General features: G+C 39.5%; 1 protein-coding gene across 2 annotated transcripts in view; it reads left to right on the top strand.

Moving 5' to 3' along the window:
* The window catches only part of Plod2 (procollagen-lysine,2-oxoglutarate 5-dioxygenase 2), a 65,195-nt gene that overhangs the window by 35,800 nt on the left and 18,108 nt on the right, over nucleotides 1–11,287 (top strand). For both annotated transcript variants that reach the window (XM_050157246.1, XM_050157247.1), the window contains exons 5-8: nucleotides 2,978–3,090; nucleotides 5,092–5,155; nucleotides 6,710–6,807; nucleotides 10,083–10,184. In XM_050157246.1, coding sequence (XP_050013203.1) covers nucleotides 2,978–3,090; nucleotides 5,092–5,155; nucleotides 6,710–6,807; nucleotides 10,083–10,184 — 377 coding nt within the window. The remainder of the gene's footprint in view (nucleotides 1–2,977; nucleotides 3,091–5,091; nucleotides 5,156–6,709; nucleotides 6,808–10,082; nucleotides 10,185–11,287) is intronic.

Genomic DNA, 11,287 nt, shown 5'->3' with positions numbered 1-11,287 from the left:
CCCTCCTCCCTCTCCTCTCCCCTTCCCCCCACTCCTCTCCCCCTCCCTCTCCAGTCTGAGGGGCAGTCAGGGTTCCCTGCCCTGTGGAAAGTCCAAAGTCCTCCCCGCTCCATCTTGGTCTAGGAAGGTGGACATCCAAACTGGCTAGGCTCCCACAAAGCCAGAACATGAAGTAGGATCAAAACCCAGTTGTAGCCAACATTTTAAATAGTGTCTGAGTGTATAGAAATGTTGCATTCTCTAGCGAGTCACCACAGATTAATTAACAATGATCACACACACGCCCTTAATGATAAATGAAAATTTGACTTTGGGTGTATTGTGACTACAGAATTAGTTTTTCTTGAACTGAGGTAAATGTAAACACATTAGGATGGAGGACACGTGTTTTGTGTAAGAATGACCTGTGAAAACCCTAATTTGGTTTCAAATGAGTGAGTTGATTTAGTGTATAAAAGCAAAATTAAAAGTTGCAGATAAAAAATCAAGCATCAAGTTAGGCATTTACAATATGCAACAGTACCCAGGCTGAGAGTGCAAACAAGGAGACACCATTGTCAAGTCAAGACTCACAGCATCCTGCAGAAATGGACTGGGGAAGAAGCAGCAGTACAGGGTTGCTGAGAATCCCTCCCTCAGTGAGCTTCTGGTTTCCTGTTGCATTATGGGATAAACAATGGTAACCAATGTTGGTTTAAGCTGTTCAGTTAAACACTATGTTTACTACTTTAGCTGTTAACTGTCTTTCCCATTTCAGTGCCAGAGGTCATCCTGGCCCAGGACATAGTTTTGGATACACGTGATGAAAACGTGCTTGAATCTGACACAAGAGAGGGCTCTTAGCAGTTTAGCAAGCTTAAATAAGACATGCTAGTTTACCAGTATAGTGTATTTTATAGCATGGCAGAGAGATAAGTTAGGTCCAGTTGCTAGCCATGTTGGGAAGTGGGTGTTTGGTCTTTGATCCACAGTGGATCTTGTTCAGACAGCTCCATAAATACTGTTTGAGGTAAGCGTATGTGGGCAGCAGACATAGCTTAGTCATCTATGGTGACAAGCTTGTCATTTCTCTGCAGTGACTCAAGCTCAGTCTTTACATCTCTGCCATTTTTCCCATCCACCCCACAGTCATAATTTAGAACCTCTCAGTCTGTATGAATCATGGACCTCTGAGACCTCAAGTTATAGCCTGTACTTTTAGCTCCTCTTTCCGCCATCCCAACACATATTGTCTGTGCCTTTGGGACCTCTCGACCCTGGTATATCTTACGAGACTGTTCACCATCTCTGAGGGGCCTTGTATTCAAGTCAGTATCTAGGACTGGCTGTGTTAGTTTGCCGACCTCACTGCCCTGCTACAGCTGCCTGCTCACTCTTTCCCCTTTGGAGGCATTGTCATGGATATGGTGCTATTCCTCTGACCTGACCACTAAGTTCTCAAGCCCTTAGTCACAATAAATAGTTCACTTTGCAGTTTAGCCCTCATTAGAGGTTTTAAAATGTAAATTTTAAAGATGATGAATAGCTTTGGATTAGGTTATATTTTTGCATTCAGTTATTTTTTTCCTGGAAAATTCATACACATGATATTCTATGGTAGACATTCTTCTGGATAGCAAGCAGTATAGCCACTGAGGGAAATTTCTGAGGGACTGTCAGTGCTGTGGAAATGACAGCCATTAGCAGGTAAGTGGTACTGTCACACCTAACACAGGGAAAGTCCTCACAGATAAAACACCACGCTTCTATCTCCATGGATTATCAGGGAGAGGATAGCAGCATGAGTGTGTGCAGTCAGAGTGTGTGATTGCACGGTTTTTAAGAGACATTTAAAGGACATGAGTTGTGACTTAGTAAAAATGTACCACTTAGTTTTAAGACATGTTAATTGAAAAAATAATAAATTATGAATACATCTGAATGTAATTTTATTTCACTTACTTAGAGGTATTTGGCCTTAGAAAAAGGGTAAGGAAACAATTTTTTATAAGACAATAATATAAATCAGTGAAAATGACACATCAATTTTTTTATTATTGAGGATTATTCATAGTAATTAAAAATACGTTGTCAGACTCGAGAGATGGTCTGTGGCTGAATGCTCCCTGCTTGTCCAGTTCCTGCCATCCCCATCCCATTGGTGAGCTCACAAGTCTTGTAACTCTAAGTCAAGGGGACATGACGTTGTCTTCTGACCTCTGTGAGCACCTGCACACTCATGGCTCACATACAAACAAGCAGGCAAAATAAAATAAACTTTTTTTTTTTAAACTGTGGTCTGTGTGTGGTGAGTGTTGTCTGCCATTGAAGCAGAGCAGCTGGTTGCATGGCTGAAACTCGGGAAGACCTAGAAAATGACCCCTTTGTCTCTGTCTTTATAGATATGTGCTATTGGCAGATTCATCACAGAGGCTCGAAGGCCAAGGGGAAGACTTCAATTTTAGATTTCCTTTTTCCAGACAATGACATATAAAATCTAGCCAGAAAAATGATCTACCAGGCACAGTAAGACTGGTTTCAAGTAATGGAAAACATTCCCAAAATTCCTGGATAGAAAGTTTCTTCAGGATTTTTGTAGTTGATGACAATCCACATTCTTTGCCTACGCTGGAATCTTGGCACAGTGGGAGACATTTCCTTCATTCAGAAGCAATGGTTCCTTTTCAGTGGGTTCAAGAAGGGCCATTCACAAGCTCTAGAGGAATTCCATCTCACCCTGCTCTGTCCCCAGTTAGCCTTACCTTAGCAACCTCGCAACGTTCTTATTTATCAGTTAACTTCAGGAATGCATATGTTTAAAAGCATCTTTGATTAGCTTGCTTTGTATTATAATTAGTCTTGTCTCTCCATTTTAACCTACATGCATAAACATTGGACCTCATGACTTTGCAGCTTTGTCAGCTGTTCGAATGAGCTAACGATGACATATGCTTGGGTCTTTGAATTCTGAGCTGTCTACTGTGTTTGTGTGTTGCAGGCTTCATGGGCTATGCTCCATACATCAGCCGTCTTGTCCAGCAGTGGAATCTGCAGGATAACGACGATGATCAGCTCTTCTACACAAAAATTTACATCGACCCAGTGAAGAGGGTGAGGGAGAACTTGCAGTTTCTCTTCTTGCTGCTTTGGTTGCTTTGATTTTTATATTTTTCTCAGGGATGAGTCAGAAACAAAAAGATTTTGGGAAACTGAATTATTTTTGTTGGTGTCGCAATTGAAACTCTCCACACCCAAAGAATAAGTACTGAGTAGGTGACCTCGGTCTCCCTCCTTTGGATATGAGAAGTGTCTGATTGTCTTTGTCTCTCTCAGTGGCTGAGTCAAAAATATTGCCCAACTTAGGTTCATTAAAGAGGAAAAAAAATAGGTTTTAGACCCTGTTATTTGCCATGTTGTGTGGAAACACATCAAACGACTAGGAAATTCAGGGCCAACCTCTACGAGCATGCAGCCTCAGCTGCTGTATACTCACTGCCAGGTCTCTTGATATCAGAATGGGAGAAATAAGTAAGGTTTCTGAGCCTGGAGACCAAAACCAGCTCCAGACAATGATGTCTGTGTGGAGCAGACATCTATCATTAAGACACAATGTTCTAGCAATAACACTTTTAAACGTCTACCATGGTGCATGGCAATACTTTGTTTGATACTTTGAAGTGGCATATGGTTAAGCCCACTGAAAAAGAGTTTGTCACACTGGAATGAACATCTCTATAAGACTTGTTGGAGTTTGAGGGTGCCTCACCATCGTCCAGGTGACTGGTATTGCAGATATAGCATGGGACATGGTCCTGTGTAGACAGATCTCATTGGGGTTTATAGCCAGCTGGAGGATTAAGAATGTTTGCAAAGGTGGCTAAGTGGGTAAAACATTTTCCTTGTCAGCTTGACAACCAAGTTGGGATTCTCAGTACTGCATAAATGCCAAACAGGCTTACCTGTAGTCTCAGTTCTGAGAAATAGCTGGAGGTCCCTAGACAGCTGGCTAGCTAAATTAGCTGAATTGATGAACTCTAGATTCAAGTGTCTCCACATTAGGTAGAAAGCAATTAAAAAAGATACTCAATGTCTATTTCTGGCTTCTAAATACATTTATACTCATACTCAGGCAAACACACACACACACACACACACACACACACACACACACACACTCACCATACATGTACATACTGACCAAAAACGGGGGAAACAGAAAAAAAGTGCTTTAGAGTATAAATTATGGAATGACTAGATTATGAAATTCCAGAGATTATGGCCTGAGATTCTAGGGGCCAGAGACAGAGCCTCATTTCCTAATAAAAATATTGTAATTATCACAAATACACTAACTAAACATAGTAGTGGGCTAAATGAGAAATATATTTGTCAATGTGTTTATTTTTTCCTCTGAGATAGTGTCGGTTGCAACAATGGTGTCCTGCTTTCCAGCAAGGTAGCTCTTGTCTGTTCCACACTATATGTGGAGTGTGTATTTTCAGTGTCTCTGTGACCAGATGGCTGTCGGAGCCCTGGTCATGACAGTCAGACAGATAAAATGCAGGTTGGTTGAAAAAAACAACAAAGTGCCATTTAAATTCTTGAAGTCTCCTTAGCTAGCCTTTCAGGAAGAGTCAGGAAGGGCACATAACATATCATGTAACTACACATAACACATAAATGCAATTTCATGCTTTTCCTAATACATACTCCATACTGAAAATCTGGGGACTGTTAAAACCGAATCTGCCACTAACTTTATAGAGCGAGTTCATAAGATTGATTTAATCTTTAATTCAGAGAAAAAAAAAGGAAACTGTAAATTGAAAAAAAATTATTTTAAATAGTGTGAAGTTACATTTTGTTTATTTTCTGTGCATTTGTGATGTTTCTTGCATTGTGACTTCTGCACCCTGTCAGCAGGGAAGCAAGGCCTGTCTGTGTGTGCGTCTACCTCCAGTGCTGTCTGTCTTAGTCATCTGAATCTTTTCCTTAATACACTGAGCAAGTTTTTAATCTGTAAATTACCCCAGAGATGCCTACATCAATTTGACCATGTTGTCGGTTGTTTCTGTTATAATTTTCAATGTTGCCTATTTCCTTTTCTTTTAGGAAGCATTTAACATCACATTGGATCACAAATGCAAAATTTTCCAGGCCTTGAATGGAGCTACAGGTATAGATACATACACTGTCTTCTCGTAGTTGTGAATGCCTGTATTCAGCATTCTCTTCTCCAGTAAACCATTTGGAGCTATGACCAAGGTGCCAGCCTCGAATATGTTTTAAAAAAAAATCAAGCACTGAACTTAATTTGATGTTTTCATATAGTTCAGAAAATTCCATTCCTAATATGAATATGCTTCTGCAGAGTGTGTGTATGCATCCAGACACTTATGGCTATCTGCATCAAGTGTGTGCACATTTGTGAGAACACTTATAGTGTGTGTATAAACCTACACACTTAGGAGTATACTGTGTGCTCATACCTGCACATTCATGAATACACTCTTACAGAGCATGCTCACTCTAAGTGCACTTATGAGTACATACAAAGAACATGTACACAGTGACACACTCGTGAGTATATGTACAAAGTATGTGTACACACATGAACTTAACATGACTATACTAGAACATGTGTTTACACTGACAGACAAGGGAGTACACTCTAACAGAGTATGCACATGTACCTAACTATGTGTTAGTACAATTCCATAGTGTCTGCACATAACAACCTGCAATTTATGAATATATATACACAATGTGTGCACACACCTGCATCTGTGAGTACACTCAAAAAGCATGTGTGCACACCAGTTTATATGTGAATACACTCTCACAGAGCATAGGGGCATATGTGTACACTTGTAAATACACAAGCAAGCATGTTTGCATACTTGTGAGTGCATGTACAGAGTGTGTATGCGCACACTTGTGAGTATATATGCAGAGCATGTGCACAAACCTGCACATGAATGTGCATATATCATGTATATATACCTGCACATTTTTAAATATTGCCTCAAGAATATGTGAATAAACCTGGATAATTATGAATAAACATACAATGTGTGCACACAACTGCACACTTTTGATTACTCAGTTACATATTTGTGAGTACACACAGAGAGAACATGTCCACACCAGCATATGTGGGTACATCTGCAAAGAGATTGCCCATGAACATACTTGTGAGTATTCTTGATGTTTTAATTTATGTACTAAAACTCAAAATATTTTTATTTACTAATGCATATTATTTAAAAAGTTAAGAATATGTTATAGTTCTATACAGTTCTGGTGCTGTCCATGGAGTGATTGGGTTCTTGGGATAGAAGGCCAGTTCAGAGCTGCACACCAGTCAGCTGTGAAAGGCTTGCTTATGCCAGGCAATGCACCTTCGCCATTACACACATTGCTTGCTCTTTCTAGAATAAGCCTTCAAGGCCGGTCTGGGTCCACTACAGATAAGTTGTGATAGTGGATCCAGCTGGTGCCACACTGCTGGCAAACACATCAGGGACCAGCAAAGCACTCGACAACCCGGCTTAGTGCTTGGGCATTTGGTTGGAATCAGCCTGTGAGTACCTGTACCCTTCTTCAATTTGGAAACTGCTGACCTGGGCAAGATAGTTTCTGTGCATTGAATAATGTGATTGTGTGTCTTAGAAATACATAGACCTACAGATGTTTGAAGTTAAGAAAAACTTTTCTCTTTTTAACCCAGATGAGGTGGTTTTAAAATTTGAAAATGGTAAAAGCAGAGTGAAGAATACGTTTTATGAAACACTGCCAGTAGCAATTAATGGAAACGGGCCCACCAAAGTAAGTCCCTATACCCATTAACTGATTGTCTGTTTCTCTGAGTTGGACTATGGAACAATATGGGAGGGTCATCATCTCTTTAAAACAGGTTCTTTGAAAAACTTGAATATGAACAGTTTATTTGCGTTGTCTTTTATGCAGTGTAGCATCTGACTTAAACAGGGTTTTCTCTTAGCAAGATTATGACCTTCTATTCTATAGGCACATACTTCACTTTAGTGTCTACCTTTTTAGGAACAGTAAAGGTCAGAGACCCAGAGAGCAAGCCTTATTCCCCTAATTGTTCAGAGATCCTAGAATAATCACATGTGCTGCACATGAAAAGAAATACTTTCTTCAAATAATTTGATTTATAATAAAAATCAATGACCTTAATCCATGCCCCAAAATCATAGTTCTTAGCTGCTGCGACCTTGACTAATAGCTAGATGGGGTGGGGATGGGCCCTCTGTGAGTGCAGATGACATCATATTTGGATGTACTTTGAAGAGGACTCAGGAAAGTTCTTGCTCGGTGCCCAGGAACTCAAGGCAGCCTCGCCCTTCAGCAGCTTTCCACACCTTCCCCAGCGGCCAGCAAAAATGTCCACAGTTGTTACGAGGGAAACAGATGCCCTGGTGTATGGGTATTGGGAGGAGATGGGCAGTCTCTGCCATGGGATGACAAATACCAGGACATTTCCCATAAGTAGTACTGTTTCCCAACGTTTACTACTCTGGAAAAAGGGTAGAAGGTGGAAAGTTACAAAATCGAACTTTATTTCTGAAAACTGAAAGTTTTGCTTCTTTGTGCTTTACCCCTTAGGACTGTTGGTCATTTTCATATTCATACAGGGAATCTAGAATTCATGGCACAAATATTAAATTTTGATGTTATTTCTAAGTGGGAAAAGTGTCAGTTCTTAAATGTGAGAATTTTTAATGTGTCCAGCAATTTCAGGGACTTTTACTTCCTTTAAAAATATTTTCAAGGACATTCTAATGAAGATTATGTGTTTTGTAATTTTCATGTCCTTTCAAAGTAACATTTATTACGGAGCACATTATATATATATATATATATATATAATGTATAATGTATATATGTGTGTCTTATTTTATTATTCACCTTCATTATTTGTCAATCAGAAGTACTTTCTGTGTCTTGTTTTTGTTTTTTTTATGCACTTTAAATGTTCCATTGTTCCCTACCCCTCTTTGAGAGGATGACACTGTATTGACTGTATTTGAGAGTATTGGCTAACATTTACCTCGCCTTGTAGACCAGGCTGACTTTGAACTCAAGGAGATTCACCTGCATCTGCCCCTGGAGTGCTGGGGTTAAAGGTGTGCACCAAAACCATGCCCAGCCATACTGACTCTTGGAATGTCATAATGACTGTCATGACATGGTTTCTGACTTCTGAGGTCCCATATCATCCAAAGCTGTTGTGATGCTTACCCATTTCTTAGGTTTACAGAGGTTCAGTGTATCCCCCTCTATAGCATTTAGGTAGCACAAAGGCTTTCCTGTGCTAATGCAGTTTCCTGGCTTTAGCATTTTCTGATTGAAATTTCTGTGCAGTAGAAATATTTTGATAGACCTAGGAAAGGACACTGGTAAAATGGCCGAATTAGCTCCCTGTGTGCTGTACTTTAGGGTCTTAAGAAGCTGGAAATATCTTGTAAGCACTTACTTATGTGCTCTCACTTCTGTCTTTAAAATGTTTGACTTTTTCTTTTGAATGTCTTACTTTTGCCATGTTAAAAAAAAAAAAAAAGCAACGACAAGAAAAGCATGATTAGCTGGCAGTGGTGGCACCAGCCTTTAATCTCAGCGTTCATGAGAGGCAGAGGCAGGTAGATCTCTGCAAGTTCTGGGGGTGCATGGTCTACAGAGGGAGTTCCGGGGCAGCCATAGCTACACAGAGAAACCCTGTCTCAAAGCAAAAACAGACACAAACAAGCAAATATGAAAAACATGATTATATGAGCATAATGAGGATTTGAAGTGTGTTCTTACAGTGGTAATGTAATTTAACAACAGACACTGTGTGGTATCAAGATTGCAAAGCATGTAGTAACTTTGTTACGTATACATCTAGAGAATGATTTTGCAATATCCCAGTTTCAGAAAGGTTCAAGATATTTTGAGGGCTCAAAGGGAATTGTAGTCTGCTTGTTTCTTGTGCCAACTTCCTCCCTTTACTGACTACCCTTCAAAATATAAAATGACAGTTTTTACAAAATGAGATAAATCTCAATAGATAATTAAAAGAGGGGGGCTAGTCAGAGAGGAGATGCCCTCTCAGATAGGTAAGCAGTCTCCACTGCTGCTTTTCTTTGGTTTGTGGAATGACTGTTTTAATCCCTTGTTGCATTAGTCCTCTGAGCAGCACCCCGAAGCCTGGCTGACAGAAGCGTCTCTATGATGTAGGATGTCCTTCTGTATATGTGTTGCTTCTATTGTTTGATGAATAAAGCTGTTTTGGTCAGTGGCTTAGCAGAGTACAGCCAGGCAGGAAATCTGAACAGAAAATATATAGACATAGTAGGCAGAGTCAAGGTGTATGTTGTAGCTGCTGAAGGAGACAGACACGGGAACCTTACTGGTAGGCCACAGCCTCATGGTGATACATAAATTAATAGAAATGGGTTAATTTAAGATGCATGAACTAGCTAGGAATATACCTAAGCTATTGGCCAAACAGTGTTATAGTTAGTATAGTTTCTGTGTGATTATTTGGGTCTGCATGGCCGGAAAATGAACAAGCAGGCTCCGTTTACGTCTCCAGAAATAGCATTGTGTTCTTTGGTGATAAAGCTGCCTCACTCTTTGTTCTATGTGATGTGTTTGGTGAGAAGCCACCTTACCCTTGCCCCATTTACTGCAGGTAATGGGTCAATTTAAATGTCTGTGCTGGACATTTAAACATATTGATCTCATTACTGCATACTTGAATCATGGTGGTTTGTCTAAATGTCTTAATTGTTCCTTTAAAATACTTGGCCTATTTTTTTGGTTACAATGGCAAATTCTAGTATTCCTTACATCAAGTTATATCAAATAATATGACTTTTATTTTTTTATAACAACTTGGTCATTTCTAGACACAGTTTATAGAACTTAATGATTCATCACCTGAAGAATTGTATATATGTTGGTGATAAATGTTAGTTTGATTGGGGAATTTTGCCAGGTGCAGACAAGAATTCTCTGAAGCTTTGTAATTGTATAGTGACAACTTGGTGCCTACAGACTGCTTCTGTTCATCTGTTTTTTCCTTCATTTATTAGATTCTCCAGAATTACTTTGGAAACTATGTTCCTAATTCATGGACACAGGAAAGTGGCTGTGCTCTTTGTGACTTTGACACAATTGACTTGTCTGCAGTGGATGTAAGTGGAATTTATGTGTATGAACATACAATTAGAAAGCTACATTGTCATGAGATGCAGTGACACAGGAAAAGGGCAAATTGTTCTATAGTTTTCCTCGTATGTTTGATGATGATTTCTAATGTGAAAGTACAGTGACGTAGAAAATCTAGAAGCCTGTGCTTTCGATTATTTTGAAAGCACTGACAGCTAAAAGTTGACCTTATTTGTCGTAAGTAGACTGAGCAACTGACAGCGTGCCAGTGAAGTCAAAGCAACACTGGTAAAAATAAAGTCCCCAGAGACGTGTGACTGCAGCAGCTGTGGAGTGGCAAGGTCCCACGGCACAGGGCACTGGATCTCCGTAAACTAGTGCTTGATTTCTCACCCCAGTCTGAAGGGAGGATAAAAAGTAAATTGTCTACATTTAGTAACTTCTGAATAGAACTCTATGTCACTTGAAAGGAAGGTTTTTGGCCAGATTTTGAAGCAACAAACTAAATGTTTCCTTTCTGGAAAGAGGGCCAAAGCAGTTCTGAATGAATCCGCACCATGGAGATGTTTAAACACTTGTCTTGATGCTTTTTGCAGAAAATGGTGTCCTCTAGAAGGAGAATCAATTCCTTCTGTTTGGATTTTCCCTTTTAATTTAAACTTTCTCATTCAAGGATAAAATGTTAGTGTTGAGGTTTTTATTCAGCATATAAATAATGTTTTTTTTTGCATATAAATAATTTGGTTTCTGCACTTGACTTACAACTTATTAAATTGTTCTAGAAAGGGAAAATTACTTATTCCTAAATATAATAAAATTCTGTAGTTCTCAAAACATAGTGAGCATGCAACAGGGACATAGAAATGAAGCATTTGTAGGAGTTAAGATCCTGCACACAGCATATGATTAAATGTGGGTCATAACAGCTTCTTACCGGGTAGAGTTAAATTTATTCACATTTTTATTCATTTATGCTATGTTTGTGCATATATTTGTGTATATGTTAGTACATTTTGTGTACATGTGTGGAGGTCAGGGGACATCTTGCAAGATTTGGTTCTCTTCTTTTGCTCTTTGAGCCCTGTGGGTTAGATTGACAGGATCAGTGGCAAACGCCTCACTGCCCGAG

The sequence above is a fragment of the Alexandromys fortis genome, unplaced genomic scaffold (genome assembly GCF_014885135.2).
Source record: "Alexandromys fortis isolate MF-2015 unplaced genomic scaffold, M_Fortis_MF-2015_v1.1 scaffold_85, whole genome shotgun sequence".
In the NCBI taxonomy this organism is placed as follows: Eukaryota; Metazoa; Chordata; class Mammalia; order Rodentia; family Cricetidae; genus Alexandromys; species Alexandromys fortis.
Note: the sequence above shows the minus strand (reverse complement) of the source record. Positions and strands in the feature narration are given on the sequence as shown.